The sequence below is a fragment of the Periplaneta americana genome, chromosome 8, assembly GCF_040183065.1.
Source record: "Periplaneta americana isolate PAMFEO1 chromosome 8, P.americana_PAMFEO1_priV1, whole genome shotgun sequence".
Lineage (NCBI taxonomy): Eukaryota > Metazoa > Arthropoda > Insecta > Blattodea > Blattidae > Periplaneta > Periplaneta americana.
In genome coordinates, this window is record NC_091124.1 from 24,290,515 (window position 1) to 24,307,701 (window position 17,187).

General features: G+C 32.6%; 1 protein-coding gene across 1 annotated transcript; it reads right to left on the bottom strand.

Moving 5' to 3' along the window:
• Positions 1-353: 353 nt before the first annotated feature.
• Positions 354-17,187, bottom strand: LOC138704586 (brachyurin-like). Its single transcript, XM_069832638.1, has 7 exons — positions 17,030-17,187; positions 16,683-16,728; positions 16,421-16,583; positions 10,500-10,663; positions 9,847-9,945; positions 6,415-6,554; positions 354-4,609 (listed from the first exon to the last, which is right to left on the bottom strand). Exons 1-7 carry the CDS (start codon positions 17,114-17,116, stop codon positions 4,439-4,441), a joined length of 870 nt encoding a protein of 289 aa, XP_069688739.1. The 5' UTR covers positions 17,117-17,187; the 3' UTR covers positions 354-4,438.

Below are 17,187 nucleotides of genomic sequence, written 5' to 3' on the forward strand. Positions count from 1 at the left end.
CAGTGGACCGCAGTTGGAGGGACCTGAGTTCGAGTACAGTGTACTGTCTCTGAAGGTCTGTGGTTCGAGATACTGTGAACTCGAGTGACTGAGCTAGAAGAACTGTGAACTGAGAACTGACAGTTCTGATTTGTAAATAGTGCTTTGTGAACATTAGTTAAAATTCAGTTCATTGTTGTTCTCAATATTCCAAGTAAATTGTCATTGTCGTTTGTGGAGTGCAATAACGAACTCTGTGTTGCTGTGCGGAGAGCAAATCCCATTGTTGACGGGAGTGAAATTAAATTGTAGAAAGTGGACAGTTATTGTTGAGATAATAAAATTACATTGTTGTTCAGTATTAAAAATTTACAATATATATCGATATAGTGTGGACAAGTAATAGAGGTTCAGACTATTTATTAGTTAGATAATATGTAAGGTTCGTATATTAGTTGCATAGTATTTTGACGTACTGATATCTTCTTGTGAACTATTAATGTGGATAGTTAACGGTAAAAATATAAATAAATTATGATGTGAACTGTCAATTACCCGAAATATCCAATCAGTTTTGCAACGAATGTACATTTCAGTACTAAATTCGTGTTAAAATGTAACACTAACAGAACAAGAACTATTACGATAATTCTAATAAATAATAACAGCATAGAAACTGCAACACAGTTCAAATTTTTATTTAGGTTGTTGTTTTACTAATGCATCAAACAATGTCCAACAATATTGTATAATGCTTTTCACAGGACTTTGTTGATACATCTCAGCTTCATCGTGGTTACAATATTTTGTCTAATAGTATGTGGTATTTAACTTCCCGTAACTAACAGCGACAATGTCATGACATTAAAACTAGGCAACGTTGTTTAAGCGTGAATGGCTCCTTTTCTAGGAGGCTAAAAGCCGCGACTATCATAAACTAATGGCCGGTTTGTCCAAGTATTGTTAGGACACTTAACGACTGTTAAACCTTCAACAGTTTGTTAAATACAGTTTTTCCATTTGTTCAACACCAGTTTGGCTTAACAGGTTCTTAACCGTTTGTTAACTTTAAATGTAGGATTTCAGGCCGTTAACTCATTTAACACACAGTTAAATATGGCGGATAACACCACAGCTGTTCAGACAAAAGTTGTGAAAATAACTTGTTATGTTTCTCTTTGAGGAATGTTTAGAGTAAGGGCCGGTTTCACGAAGCTTCAGTAAATCAGTCCAAATGAAACATTAACTAGTACTGAACATTAAAATATTTACACGAATACATTTATATTATGTGCGCCGTCTCCGTAGACTTCAAGCCCAACAGCTATATGTCCCTCGTCGCGCTAGTTATGTCATGACTCTCCGGTGGAGCAGTCAGTAGCGAGTTGGCTCGCAAATCCAGGGGCCCGTGTTCGATTCTCGGCGGGAACAATTTTTTTTTATTAACGTAACTAATTTTTATACATGTTACCTTTCTTCATTTTTTTAATTTTGTGTAGTGGAACGAATTATTTCGCAACTCTGGCTCCATTAGGAGAATTTAAAAAGCTCTTGGGAGATCAATTTTCTTCCCGAAATAAAACTAAGATAAACAAACAAATTAAAGAAAAATAAAAGAAATACACATATGGATCTAATACATTGTCCACATGCCACCGGCGTCTATCACTGCCTTGCATTTTCGGGGCATTGAGTCCACCAGATCGCGGAAACAGTTCTGGTCCTTAGCGAAATCTTCCCAGGTAGCCAGAACTTGATCCCAGACCTGATCTGGATTTTGAGGTGGGATGTCTCGATATTTGTCAATCCTCCTCTTTTTTTTTCATGCTTTTCCGTGAACCGTCTTTGAACGTTTATGGCGGTGTGCGCGGGGTGATTATCCTGCTGGAAAATTAAATTTCCATTGGAAAGAAAACGATTATAAATTCCAAGAATCCAGCTCTTTCGCTTCTGTTTTAAAGCCAGTGCAAACATATCTTATCGCTAGCTATAATATAATTCTAATAAATGAAAGTTAATATACCAATTAAGTTTTGTTATGTTTCAAATGCACATTATGTATTAATTTACTAATATTTCTTAGGTACCGGTATGTAGTTATAATAATCACTTTCATGTCTTAAAATAAAACTCAGTTGTATGTTACCTAGTTGACTAGTTTCAGCTTTGTCTCAGCCGTTTTTATGATATTCTAACCTATGATCAGTTTCTTCTAAAATTTTGAGTACCGGTACCACGATCTTCGTGACGCGGTATTTTTTGTGAATTTTTGTGTTATTCAAATTTTCAAAATGATCGGTTTTTAAATGGTTAAAATTATCTCCATTTGACTCTTAATTTTTTAGCAGTTCCAGATATAACAATTCTGTGTCGAAACGTTCCGCCATTTTATATTACAACTAATGAATAATTAAAAATTTAAAGAAGGAAATTTCTATCACTAAATTTAATGATAGTTTTACTGGTTCGTGAGGCTAAAGATGCTTGGTAAGATATAAAAATGATTTAATGAACCAGTAAATACATCAATGAATCATTAAAACCTTAATGAAGCTTTGTGAAACCGGCCATAAGACTGGTAATATATAATTTAAAAGATATTTTGGAATATTAATGTAGGGAAGATAATCTTTATAAGTCAACTGATTATCATACTGACGCTTATTTCGATGCTGAGCTATTACCCATTTAATATTGAGGAAATGTGCGATCTCAACTTGGCAAGAAATTTAAGTCAGATTTGAATATCCTACAAACAGAAATAGGCCACTTGTTCCAATTCACCAGCTACTATTAACTCTAGATTCTATGTTACTGGCTCTTCAACTATAGCCGATGTCAATAGTGCTTCAAAATACGCAGTGAGTAAATAATAAAATGTTTCAGCAGCAATTGCTTCTTTAGGACGAAATTACATATAATTTACACATGGACCTGAATTATAGAATTTTATATGATACGGAATTCTCTTCGGGGTTTTGTGTACAGTTGACTACATACACATTCGTGTAATTATTGTCACCTAGTGGTCATAATGCTGAGATTTTTCTAAACAGAAATTCATATTTAGAATTATAAAATATAAGCATACTTATAATAATAATTATTATTATTATTCAATAGTAGTCAATGCAACTTTCATTTATCAACTCTCTGTACTGTATGAATCATGGCTACTGTAACAGGTTACGATTTTATACAGTACACAATTTAAATAATAATAATAATATCAGCCAATAAGAAGTTGTCTTACATATGCAAAATCATTACCAACTGCTGTTGAGTAGTTAGAATAGTATTAACGACAGTTAAAGTTAAGTGTTGGTTATTTTAAACAAAATTGTGTTGGAAAAATGGAAATCATCTTAACAAAACGTTAAAAATAAACCAGCTGTTAATTTAAAACTTGTTAAGCCAAATTAAACATTACTTGGAAAAACTGGCCTTAAGTCGTATGAATAAGAGTATACCGATTTCAATAAGCAAGATCCAACATCAAATATAGCAAGCATTCCGAACGAACACGTTATATCCAACACTAGATATACCCTAACATGCAGATTTCAATAAGCAAGATCCAACATCAGATATAGCGAGGATTCCGATTTGAACACGTTAGATCCAACACTAGATATACCCTAACATGCAGATTTAAATAAGCTAGATCCAACACTAGATATAGCCAAGATGTCATTTGAGACAAATAAAAAGAATATAAATGTGATATGAACAAATTGCATAAATATGCTAAGTGACATATACATAGTGTGTACAAAAGGTTACATAAGTGAATATGCATATTGGTATACATAGTTACAAAAGTTTCTGTTAAAATTACATGGATTGAAATACATATAAAAAGGATTAAAAATTGTGATGTACTTAGGTTAAAAAAATGTTATTTTGTAAAAAAAAAAAATAATAATTTTACGCCTTGCGTTTTATGCCGATATAAATTTCACCGAATTTTTGTATTATCATATGTTTAATTTTTAACATTAAATATACCGACATAAATTTAGTCAAGTGCGGTGACGTCAGGATAACGAGCAGGCCATCCAACGGGCTCACCGCGACCAATCCACTGCTCACCGAATCTGTGGTTCAAATGCACCATAAACTCAGCCCAAGTGAACTGTTCCATTTCTCTACTCTCAATGAACAATAACGTACTGCGTGGTCACAGCAAAATATTGCACTCTGACGTCATGGCGTGTTTACTGATTAATGTAAATATTGATGGTTTTGAAGCATGAGTGTCATAAGTAACGTTAAAACTGTAGTCCTTATTCCTTACAATATAGTAGAGTTTCTGGCTTTGTCATTCAATAATTAGTTTCAGACCCATTGTCATGTAACAAAAAAAGTTTGTTTTGGTGTCATCTATCATCACTAGAAGTTTGGGTATTGAATGTAGTTATACCCTGTATTTGGATTGTAGTTGTCAGTGTACTGTCATTTAGTTAATGATAATGCCAGTGTTGGATTCAAGCCAGTCCAAATAGCTGGTGACTCTGGTAAAAAGAGCAGGGTAGCCTGCTTCACATCCAACAGCAGCACCAAATGTCACAATACCAATTTGAACGTAACCACCATTTTCGGAATGGATAAGAGGGCCGCCGCTGTCACCCTGCAACAGAGAAGATATTTACTGTAAATGGTTTCAAAATAAGCATTAATATTTATCTATATCTACACTTATGTGCAGATGAAAATTTCTAGTTCAGAGAAATACAGGTTAATTACAAAAATACGCGTTATTTCAAATGTAGACATCTTTCTATTCAATGCACATATACAAATAATTCTGTATTTCTATCAAAATATTGGGTTGGTGCACAAGTTCGTAGCGTTTTTGTTTGGCGGGTTGGTACTGCGGTTGCTATGGGTTTATTTATCGATTGTTGTTTTTTATTTGGATTTCAATTGTTGTGCTTGGTTTTAGATATTGAAGTTTTCATTTTTGGAGATAGTAGAGCCTTGGACGCTAGAAAATGGAGTGTCAGGTAGAGATAGTGGAACATTTCCGACATATTCTTCTTTTTGAGTTCAATAGAGGGGCGAAAGTAGAAAGGCGGCCAGAAACATTTGCGCAGTGTATGGGACAATGTTATCGGAAAGAACACGGCAAGAAAATAACTTTCTCGTTTTAAGGAGGGTCGTTTTGATATTAGTGACACTTCACGTTCAGGAAGACCTTCGGGGATTGATGAAGACCGTTTAAACACATTAATCCACAATGATCCATGTTAGTGTACCCGAGAACTGACAAATGTGATGAACTGTGACCATTCCACCATCGTGCGGCATTTGCATTCAATGGGCAAGTTTAAAAAATCAGGTGTCCCCGATACCGCATGCTGTAAGCCAAAACTACGAAAAAAAAAAACCAGCGAGTGGCCGTGTGTAGGCTACATCTTTGCTTGGTCGTCATCGATTGGCTCGTGAACAACATCGAACATTCTTATCCAATATCGTTACTGGTGACCAGAAATGGTATCTTTATGCTAACATAAGGAGAAGAAAGGAATGGTTGCGGCCGAACACAAAAAGCAACTCTCCGTACAAAGGCCAGCATTGCCACCAACCGAGACGTCTTTCACACGCAATACAAGAAAAACGACCAACAAGACTGCGTGAAGTGATGCTACTTCACGATAACGCTCGTCCGCACTATGCTAACCTCACACAAAACACTATCCAGCAGTTGGGTTGGGAAGTCATTCCGCATCCACCTTATTCACCTGAGCTTGCGCTTTCAGATTTTCACCTTTTCCGCTCTCTATCGAACAACCTTCAAGGAACTTCTTTTCCGGATGAAAATGCGCTCCGAAAATGGCTTGACGATTTCTTTAACTCAAAACCATCGATTTCTACAGGCGTGGGATCAAAAAAAATATATATATACTCCAGCGGTGTTGCAAATAATGAAGGAAAATATTATATTGCTGATGATTAACTCTCTCTTATGTGTATCTGATGTGTTTAATAAACTTACGAAAAATCGCTACGGAATTATGCACCAACATAATACTAGATGCTGATGTATAGCTCCTAATATTTCTAACTAAATTCTACCTGATAATGTAATATTTACATTCAAATGCTGGTTGCTAATGTAATATTTCTATCCAAATGCTGATAATGTAATATTTCTATCCAAATGCTACCCGATAATATTATTTTGTGCAAATACTAACAGCTAATGTATAGCTCCTAATATTTCTAACATAAATGTTACCTGATAAATAGGAAAGATTGGAGAAAGCAGGGTTTGCAGCGAAAGACATGCCTCGGGCAGAACACTAAATCACTATTTTTATCCAAATAAGCTTACTAGATGCTAATGTATAGCTCCTAATATAATATTTTAACTAATTGCTAGCTGCTAATGTAAATCTGAACTAAAGCTTGAATATAGGCCTATTTACTTACAATGCAAGCACTCTTGCCATCAGGAGACGAGGCACAGAGCATGCCAGAAGATATCATCATGCCATAAATTGAACTGCATTCTTGGTTTGTAATGACCGTGAGATTCCAATACCGAAGCAGATCAATGATACCTGTTCCGCCTGAAATATGCAACAAATTATATCACCGTCAGTGCATTTTAATGTCTGAAACAACTGTATTTAATAACAGTTAATTGTTGAAATATTATCCAATTGTAGATTCATTTATGTTAGGAGAAAATCCAGACACGATTAGGGAAAACACGGGAATTTTACTGGAAGCAAGTAAAGCGATCGGTTAGGAAGTAAATCCCGAAAAGACAAAGTATATGATTATGTCTCGTGACCAGAATATTGTACGAAATGGAAATATAAAAATTGTAGATTTATCCTTTGAAGGGGTGGAAAAATTCAAATATCTTGGAGCAACAGTAACAAATATAAATGACACTCGGGAGGAAATTAAACGCAGAATAAATATGGGAAATGCGTGTTATTATTCGGTTGAGAAGCTTTTATCATCTAGTCTGCTGTCAAAAAATCTGAAAGTTAGAATTTATAAAACAGTTATATTACCGGTTCTTCTGTATGGTTGTGAAACTTGGACTCTCACTCTGAGAGAGGAACATAGGTTAAGGGTGTTTGAGAATAAGGTGCTTAGGAAAATATTTGGGGCTAAGCGGGATGAAGTTACAGTAGAATGGAGAAAGTTACACAACACAGAACTGCACGCATTTTATTGTTCACCTGACATAATTAGGAACATTAATTCCAGACGTTTGAGATGGGCAGGGCATGTAGCACGTATGGGCTATTCCAGAAATGCATATAGAGTGTTAGTTGGGAGACCGGAGGGAAAACGACCTTTGGGGAGGCCGAGACGTAGATGGGATTATAATATTAAAATGGATTTGAGGGAGGTGGGATATGATGATAGAGACTGGATTAATCTTGCACAGGATAGGGACCGATGGCGGGCTTATGTGAGGGCGACAATGAACCTTCGGGTTCCTTAAAAGCCATTTGTAAGTAAGTAAGATTTATTTTATTTTATTGGGTTATTTTACGACGCTGTACCAACATCTAGGTTATTTAGCGTCTGAATGAAATGAAGGTGATAATGCCGGTGAAATGAGTCCGGGGTCCAGCACCGAAAGTTACCCAGCATTTGCTCGCATTGGGTTGAGGGAAACCCCCAGAAAAAACCTCAACCAGGTAACTTGCCCCGACCGGGATTCGAACCCGGGCCACCTGGTTTCGCGGCCAGACGCGCTGACCGTTACTCCACAGATGTGGACCCACTTATGGAATTGTCCATATTTCATATTAGAGAAAATGTAGTATGGGCCCAAATAACTTGGATATTGATATTGATTAAAAGACTCGAGCTTTACTTCTATTTTATACAGAGAAATGGCTTATAATACTAGGGTTAAGCTTGTATAAAGGTGTAGAGGGGTTAGCTAAGTACGTATTTCATATGTTAGATGAAGCTTGAAATATATATCATATTAAGATATTTTATTCGTAAATGAAGAACAATCTCTTTTTGGGTAGGCTATTACCACTATTGAACATACTGTAATATGCTGTTGAATTTCTATTTAAGTTTGCAAAATACAGGTTAGCTATAGTCAACTGATGCTCCTCAGTGGTAGTATTTCACAGATCAATGCAATTACTCATCATGCTTTTGGGAGCTTATAAGAGCTATAAATTAATTAATAACGTTGCTGTTGCAACCAATATTATTTTTTGGACGTCGTGTCTTATTTTTAATACTGATACTACATCCCTTAGAAAATTTCTCCCGCTAACACTATATATATATATATATATATATATATATATACATACATATATATACATATAGTCGCAAAGATTACAACGTCTTCATAATTCTTATGATCGCTTCGTCTCCGATGTCCGTCGCTCTTACCACATTACCCCATCCTTCCAAACTCTAAACAGGCTACGGCTTAACGAACGTAGAAATTTTCATTCCCTTGTTCTCCTTTTCCAAGTCCTTCACACCTCTATACCTACCTACCTACCTTGCCTCCCGCTTCAGTTACCTGTCATCATATCATAGTCTCTTCACACACACACGCAAAATAGCCGCATACTAGCCATACCAACACATAAGACATCATCGTATTCATCATCATACACAATCTCGCTATCGTGCTTGTGAAATATCCTACCCAGTGACGTGACAAACTGTCAGAATATAGCAGTGTTCAAAAACAAATTTATTAAGCATTTTCTTACTGCGTAGAGTAGGTTTAATTTTTACTTAATCAAAAAAAAAAATCGTACTTCTTAGCTTCTACAAAAAACTGTCTAGCTTTTATTAATAAGTTAATCTTTTAGTACTTGGTACTTTTTATTGTATTTGTAAATTTAATATTAATTGTAATTATAATTGTAATTGTTTTCTTAATATTGTAGTTGTGATCTCCTGGCAGAGTGGAAGAGAAACTTGATGGCCTTATCTCTACTAGGATAAATAAATAAATAAATAAGTAAGTAAGTCAGTCAGTCAGTCAGTCAGTAAGTAAGTAAGTAGGTTAGTTAGTGGGGTTTAAAAAGGGAGCGTCAGCATCTATGGCTAATTGCGCCCTTATCTAAAATTCTTTACAGAACAGACATAATACAATAATCAGAATGCTTAAAAGAACTAAAAAACGTTGTCACGATTAAAACGAGGTGGTAAATAGGTAAATAGATAAATAGATAAATAGATAAATCGATAAATCGATAAATAATTAATCAATAAATCGATAAATAGATAAATCGATAAATTAATCAATAAATCAATACACAAATACATAAAAAATAAATAAATATTTACAATCTACAATAACATGCTGTATCTTGAATCTGTCAATTGTAATCTAGGAATAAAGAAAAAAGGTTAAAAAATGGAAAGTACAGTTTTGGATATTAAAGATTTACCGTACGTTTATGTTACAAGTTGTTCTATATTAAGAAATGGATTTCGAAAGCAAATATCAAATAGCAGATGAATGATAGAAACAGAATACTAGTACACATGTTAAACTTCAATTCTTGTTGGAATAACGAGAGAATATATGGTATACTGCGCATTAAATCAAGATTTTGTAGCCCAAATGTAAGATTAGAATTATAGTTGGATTTAATACCTTCAGACTACTATATAGGTAGTTGAAACCTATTGGAAGTTGCTGTAGAGGTCGTCCTAGGTGCAGTGTTAGTACTTTTTTTTTCAAAAGGGATTGTCCTTAATTTCTTGAACATAAAATGAATGTTTTACTGGGAAGGGTAAATGTTATTTTTATTGGTGCAATATTCCGTTGTTCGGCTATATATATGAGCGTTATATAGTATTTTAAATTGAAATAGTAACACCATAAGCTATTATACTCACTGTCAGAATTTTGTCCCCATCCAGTGACTATAACAGTTTCACCAGCATAAGAGTTGCCTTGATCGGAGCGTGAGGACAGACTTACAGGGCTGATGTAAGCTGGAAAGATTATAAAGATATTATTTAGGACATTCTGAAGGCTACATAATATGCTCTTTAAATTTCATTTCAGGAAAGAGGAAAAGTGGCTTCATATTAATTCCACTTCTCCTCTCTGTTCATTACTATTTATTGTATATCTAGCATGAAAAACCCTATTTCACCCGAAGCTACACTGTGTAATTCAAGAATACCGATAATGTGATTTTGTCGAACGTAATAAACAAATTCGATAATCATAGTATGAAAACAATCTGGAATTCTAATCAGTAATACAATCTTAGTTGCTTGAACAAATTTGATACTGGTTTTAATCTTGTATTAATTTCATGTTTGTTTTAATTAATTGTAATGTTAGCATTTCCAAATATATTTATGCTTTTAGACTGTCCAATTAAACTACTTCCTCCCTGAAATGTTTTCTTCTGATAGGCTATATTCATTACCTGTTTTATTCTCGTTGATTTTTTAGCCATGATCTTCATTTCACAACTTATTTATTTAAATTTGTTTGCGTTCTTTGTGTGTTATAAGGTAAGAATTAAAATACTTACTGCTGTAGCTCACAGAAGGAATTCTCACTAGACCGATGTCATTAGCAAGAGTGTCGCTGTTGTAATTCTCATGTCTGATACTGCTTCTAGTAGTGATAACTACTGTACCAGTTTCAGGGTTATAGACATTATTAGCTCCCACAGTCACTTGATATGAAGAACCACTGAAACAATAGCGGACAATGTTTAGTTTCTTTATTACAATAAATTTATCAGAGAAGATAACGATATCTGTGTTCCGAATACTTTTAAGCAGGAGAATCGTGGTAGTTTAGTTTCATGGCCGAATTTCTTGAAGAATATTATATTTCACAAGGAAGAAATGTGTATAGTTAATTTCGATTGCAGCTGTATTAAAAACAAGGCGAGAATATACTGCACATGTGTTTATTTATTTATTTATTTATTTATTTATTTATTTATTTATTTATTTATTTATTTATTTATTTATGTATATACGTATTTACGTATTTAATTAATTATTCATTTATTTGTTTATTCGCCTTTTGTTTGTTTGTTTATTTATTTATGTCTTTATTTATTCATTTATTTTATTTTATTGATTCACTTTATTTAATTTATTTCATTTTATTTATTTTATTTTGTTTACTTAATTTAATTTAATTTATTTTATTTATTTTATTTTATTTATTAATTCAAATTTAATTTATTTTATTTTATATATTTAATTTATTTTATATAATTCATTTCTCTTATTTATTTAACTTATTTATTTCGTTTTTATTTATTTTATTTATTTTTTATTTATTTTTAAATTGTTTATATATTTATTTTTCATTTATTTTTTTATTTTTTATTTCATTTAATTTATTTCATTTACTTTTATTTCATTTAATTTTATTTCATTTAAATTCATTTCATTTCATTTTATTTATTTAATTTAATTTAATTCATTTAAATTTTATTTTATTTATTTAAATTTATATTATTTACTTAAATTTATGTTATTTATTTAAATTTATATTATGTATTTAAATTTATTTTATTTATTTAAATTTATTTTATTTACTTAAATTTATTTCATTTATTTAAATTTATTTTATTTTATTTATCTATTTATTTATTTTATTTTTTATTTTTTTATATTTATTTATTTATATTTTTTATTTTTTGTTTATTTATTTTTATTTATTTATTTTTATTTATGTCTATAACAGGGGAAAGCCCCCATTGCAATAGACGGTTCAGTGTTAAACATGGTTCGGAGATAACACTTTTTATTCTTCTCATTGATTTTATTCAGAGTAAAGAACCTTACATAATATTATACTGTGTATCTCCACACAAATTCGCCCATGGGGGAGGAGACGAACGCCAATCGAGTGGGTGGGGGGCTAGTCCAAGTTTTAGATTAATTTTATTGTGCAGAAGAGGACACAAATATTCACAAGACTATTTTTACGTGTATGAAAAGTTATGCTAAATAACACATTGAAATAGTAATTACGGATTCAACAAGTTTTATGAAGAAAGTTACTGTTTATGGTTTATTTCCTTCTATGTGGAACACTGTAATAAAATTATTTCGTTAGATCGTTGTGTTAGTGCTGCAGCCTATTTAAAATATTGAATTTCCACATATTGATAATATAACCCAAAATAAAAATTTGTGTCTAAATATTATAACTTGAAATACCGTACTTGGTGTAACATAGCTTAATTGCTAAAAGTCATTTCCAAAAGCACTTTTCAAAGAGTGAAGTTTCAATTGCTCTGTGTTTCCTATAGGTTGTAATTTAAATTGCATTGTTATATTTTTGTACGTTACGTAACGAAGAAAAAATTTGTAAGGTACAGAGAGCATTTGCCAGGAAGCAAAGTTTGGTTACGTAAACGCCATCGACCTTTTACCGTTACATATCGAACGAGACTGTCATGTACTATTTATTAGTGTAGATCGGAAGTGGGAAAGTTATGTTTTGCGTAGTGTGGACAGATACCACAAGCTCAAAGAACGCAACGTCAAATAATTAGCATACAGCTAACTTCCACCTATTGCAGTTCAGTTTAGTTTCTGGCAATGCAGTATATATTAGAACAACGAATTTTCATGTATGATGGCCCTACATACATTACGAAAAAATCGTACATTATATACTGTATTTTGCGGAAATATCCTGACGTTCAACAACTATATTGCGATTCAGTGATCTAGAATATAATGAAAAAAAGTGACACAAACTGTATAATTTTCAAATAATAAAGATGACCCATAAATTAGTGTTCTAAATTAAGAAAAGTTTTATGACATAGGCTATATGCTAGGACAGTCTACCACGAAATCGTTAAGAAAGTTAGTTTAACAGGCTTGGAAAGCAACAAAATTGTTAAATTTAAAACCTTACCAAGACAACGGCAGTTTATAAATTGAATGAAACGGACAATGTGCCTAAGATTCTATTCTATCGAGAGAGGCGAAATCCAGCGTGTCTCGGCAATATTTAAAAATGTGCATTAGAGAGTTTACTCGACAGTTCCAGCATTTATAAGGTAATCCAATAAATTACGTCTGTAGTGTAATGTAAAAGGAACGAGATTTTATTTGCAGAAGGTGTGACTGAATCACCGATAAGTGGACTGTTAATTGCCCGTGCCGTACTAAGCAAAACCTCTTTCCAGGCGTACTTCTGTTACAACTGTTTTACTTTTTCATGAATATCATTTTAATGAAGCTAGATGTACCGGTGAACTTAAAATTTCTTCGTCAGGAGGATCTTTCTTATGTGGGAGAGAAAAATTTCTGTCTGCTCTCTGAATATATATCTATAGTAATAATAAATCTGTAGCCGAAATTTTTCTGGTAATTTTCGATTTTCTAAAAAAATAATTGGTCCTAACATATATAATTAACCACCCTGAAACCGAAAATCGCTTTTTTGAATTTTTTTTTGTATGTCTGTCTGTGTCTGTCTGTCTGTCTGTATGTATGTTTGTTACCTTTTCACGCGATAATGGATGAACGGATTTCGATGAAAATTGGAATATAAATTAAGTTCGTTGTAACTTAGATTTTAGGCTATATGGCATTCAAAATACATTATTTAAAAGGGGGGTTATAAGGGGGCCTGAATTAAATAAATCGAAATATCGCGCTTATTATTGATTTTTGTGAAAAATGTTACATAAACAAAGTTTCTTTAAAACGAATTTGCGATAATTTTTATTCCATGAAAAACTTTGATAGGACTGATATTTAATGAGATAAATGAGTTTTTAAAATTAAAATAACTGCCATCTAAGGCCGTGTAATGAATTAAAAAACAAATGACTTCGTCTATAAGGGGACTTGGACAACAACAATCGAAAGCTATAAAAGATAGCCTACAGAGAATGTTTCTGTGTTTGTATGAAGTAATATCGGAAGCTAAATTAATTCATTTGTATAATTAATTATTATTTCACCATTGGAAAGTGTAGTTTCTCTAGATGGACATAATGCTATAATGTTATTACAGTAACTTCTGATATAATATAATGTAATATAATATAATATAATATAATATAATATAATATAATATAATATAATATAATATAATATAATATAATATAATATAATATAATATAATATAATATAATATAATATAATATAATACAATGCAATATAATATAATATAACATAATATAACATAATATAATATGTAATATTATATAATATAATTTAAGTTATTTGAAGGGTTCAGAACCATAGTGGGCCAAGCGCCATTTACTGAATACGTAGAAAACAAGGGTTAAAATTAAGTTATTACCATAATTCAATGGAAACCTATAACAAGTAAAATAAAATATGCACATTAAATCTAAATGATGTCAATCTTCAATAAACTATGGTTGCATGTAATAAAAATTAAGAAACATGTTAAAGGAATTGTCATGGTTAAAATTAAGTTATTACCATAATTCAATGGAAACCTGTAAGAAGTTAAATAAAATATACACATTAAATCTAAATGATGTCAATCTTCATTAAACTATGGTTGCATATAATAAAAATTAAGAAACATGTTAAAGGAATTGCCATTGCACCAAATGAGTGTCTCTGGACCAAAATAATCGTATTTTAATTATTTGGATGCAATTTAAATTAAGTAACATATTAAACGATTTATCCTTCTATCAAACACGAATGTTCCCTGCATCAAACGTCCTATTTTAATTATGTAATTACTTTATATTTATTTCTAACGTGTGCAGCGGAGCGCACGGGTGCGGCTAGTTCGTAATAAAATTGAAGATCTGAATTAACAAATATCCCAAGTCAGTTGCAGTAAATTTCCAGGAGAGCATAAGAACTAAATAGCTTGTCATATGAGAGTATTGAAATAAATATTTGTATGATTAAAAAACACAGGTTTAGAGTCGGACTGGGATATTCTTTTTTACAGGATGATAGCCTATGCAAAACACAATATATTTCAGGTAAAAAGTCTAATTCGGTAAATATTGGACTTACTATATTTGTCAATTCAGATGTTCAATTGCACAATCGAGATATTTAGCCCGTCATGGAATTTTATTAAATAATTCATGCAGTTTTAAAATAATTTTAGTGCATTATCTTGTGTTATGATACCGCAAGATAATATTTCACTCAGTGGTCACATATATAGGCCATTCGTTATCTCGTGAAACCTACTTGCGCTTCTACTTGTAGCTCACATATGCCGCCCATTTTTTCGAATCAAATTCTTTGAATCTATTTTTCCAAAGAGACATTTTCCCGAATGTACTCTTATTCCGAAGCCCATTCTTCCGAATCCACTTTTTCGAAACCGTTATTGTGGATGTACTCTTCCGAATCTACTATGTTTTCCAACTTGGGCAGTCAGTGTATAGAATAATCCAGAAAGAGTGTTTGCAGGAACAATATAACAGTATTATGAGAACTGAGATCTGATGATACAGACACATAATATGATGCTCGCACTTGCCTTTGTTCCATCTGGAGATGTGTCAGACGCGTTTGAAGAGCTACATGAATAGGCTTCCGATGAGATGTTAACAGTTATGGACTATTTTAACAGAAATTATATTATGATACATTCAAAGCAGCTGGAAGTAGAAGACGTGTAGTTCCCCCATCGTTATGGAAGCAGTATTAGGGAACCTTACGCAATAAGCATAGAACTAATAACATAAGAGAATGGTTCCAGAATAGATTTCAATTAGTATTGAAAAGACGTCATCCGGATATTTATTCCGCTGCCAGAATTACAGGAAGAACAGAGTGATTCGGAAGTCATGACTCATGATGTATAAATTCGGACTGGTACGAAGAATCGAAGAAACGCCGCGAAAGAAGACGCTCACAGTTCAGAAAATGATAAAAAAAATTCCTTTTGCATATCCAGCTTATAGGGAACAAGGACTTCGATCGTAGTACCTTCGCCAATTAGGACACAATTTCAACCTGCAATTTTTTTATCAGTTACTGTTGAAATGTAATTCAGCTTTTGCCGATTTGTAGAAACTCTATAAAATATATCAGTTAATAAAATGCAGTTAAAATAAATTCGGATTTATTGCACTTCCGAAAAACTTCCTTCGTATACGGTAGACTGGAAATAGGAAATTATGAATTTCGGGAAATTTGATTTGCAAAAAAGATCCGCAATTACTCCACCATAAGATTCTTGCTATGAGCAGTAGCGCACGCATACATTTGGTTTCACGAGATAACGGATAACCTTATATGCGTAAATATTCCCAACCTTTCTTTCCCCCTTACTTTACCTGAGAACTACTATATTTTATTTCAGAAATAAATATAAATATTATTTAGGATATGAAATTGAATATGTAAAATTTTCTTGATGTGATAAGTGATTATTCCATGTTTGAATATGCAGTTACAATATGAATAATCAAAACTGATTTCAAAATTGATGGCTGTCTGTACTCACATGCAATGCCCTGCAGTAAGGATCCAGTTGTTTGAGATGATAGATCCTCCACAGAACCAGGAGTTGTCAACAAAGAGACCAGCCTGAAATGGGAACTGGCCACGGTTTGCTATCTGACCATTAGTGATTCTAGAACTTGCGTCACGTCCGTGCACTTTACCAACTGAATTTGAAACAAAGAGGAAGAAGTAAAAATGATCTTCAGAATATTCTTACAATTAAGTTAGCGATTCTGAAAACTGAAGCTACGATATCAACTTACCTGGTTTGATTCCCTTAAGTAATCCTGGGTAGAGTCGGGCTTCGGCCTGTTGAAACATCAGATCAGATTCAAGTTATCGGTATATGAGATCTTAAAAATGACGAATTTATGGAGTTTATCTTGGAGCAAATTTACGAAGTAGGCGATATTTACACAATGTTTCATAAAGAAATAAAATGTATTGAGTTACAGTCTTTTTTATTGCTCTATGACCGGGACACACAATTTGAAGGTGCGATACTTCTTTAATTCACAAATACAATAAATCTAATTGGTACTATTTAAAATGCAAAATACAGTTCACTAATTATTTTTTTAAGAAATCAGAATGACTCAGTATTCCTTACCATAAGGCCGAAGGTTACCAGAAGTGCCAAAGCCACAAATGTCTTCATACTGCTGATAGACGACAGTATCTTAGAAAATTGAATCATCTCAATTTATATAGCTTGTACGATATACCACTAAAATTACAGCTTATAAGGATACTTCAGCTACTTTTACT

Bases quoted from the DNA above. Each gene is read 5' to 3' on its own strand.
- LOC138704586 (XM_069832638.1), bottom strand. From the start codon at position 17,116: ATGATTCAATTTTCTAAGATACTGTCGTCTATCAGCAGTATGAAGACA. The intron at 16,584-16,682 runs GTAAGTTGATAT...TTTCAAATTCAG, and splicing joins ACTTAAGGGAATCAAACCAG to TTGGTAAAGTGCACGGACGT. The intron at 4,610-6,414 runs GTAAGTAAATAG...TCTCTGTTGCAG, and splicing joins ATGGCAAGAGTGCTTGCATT to GGTGACAGCGGCGGCCCTCT.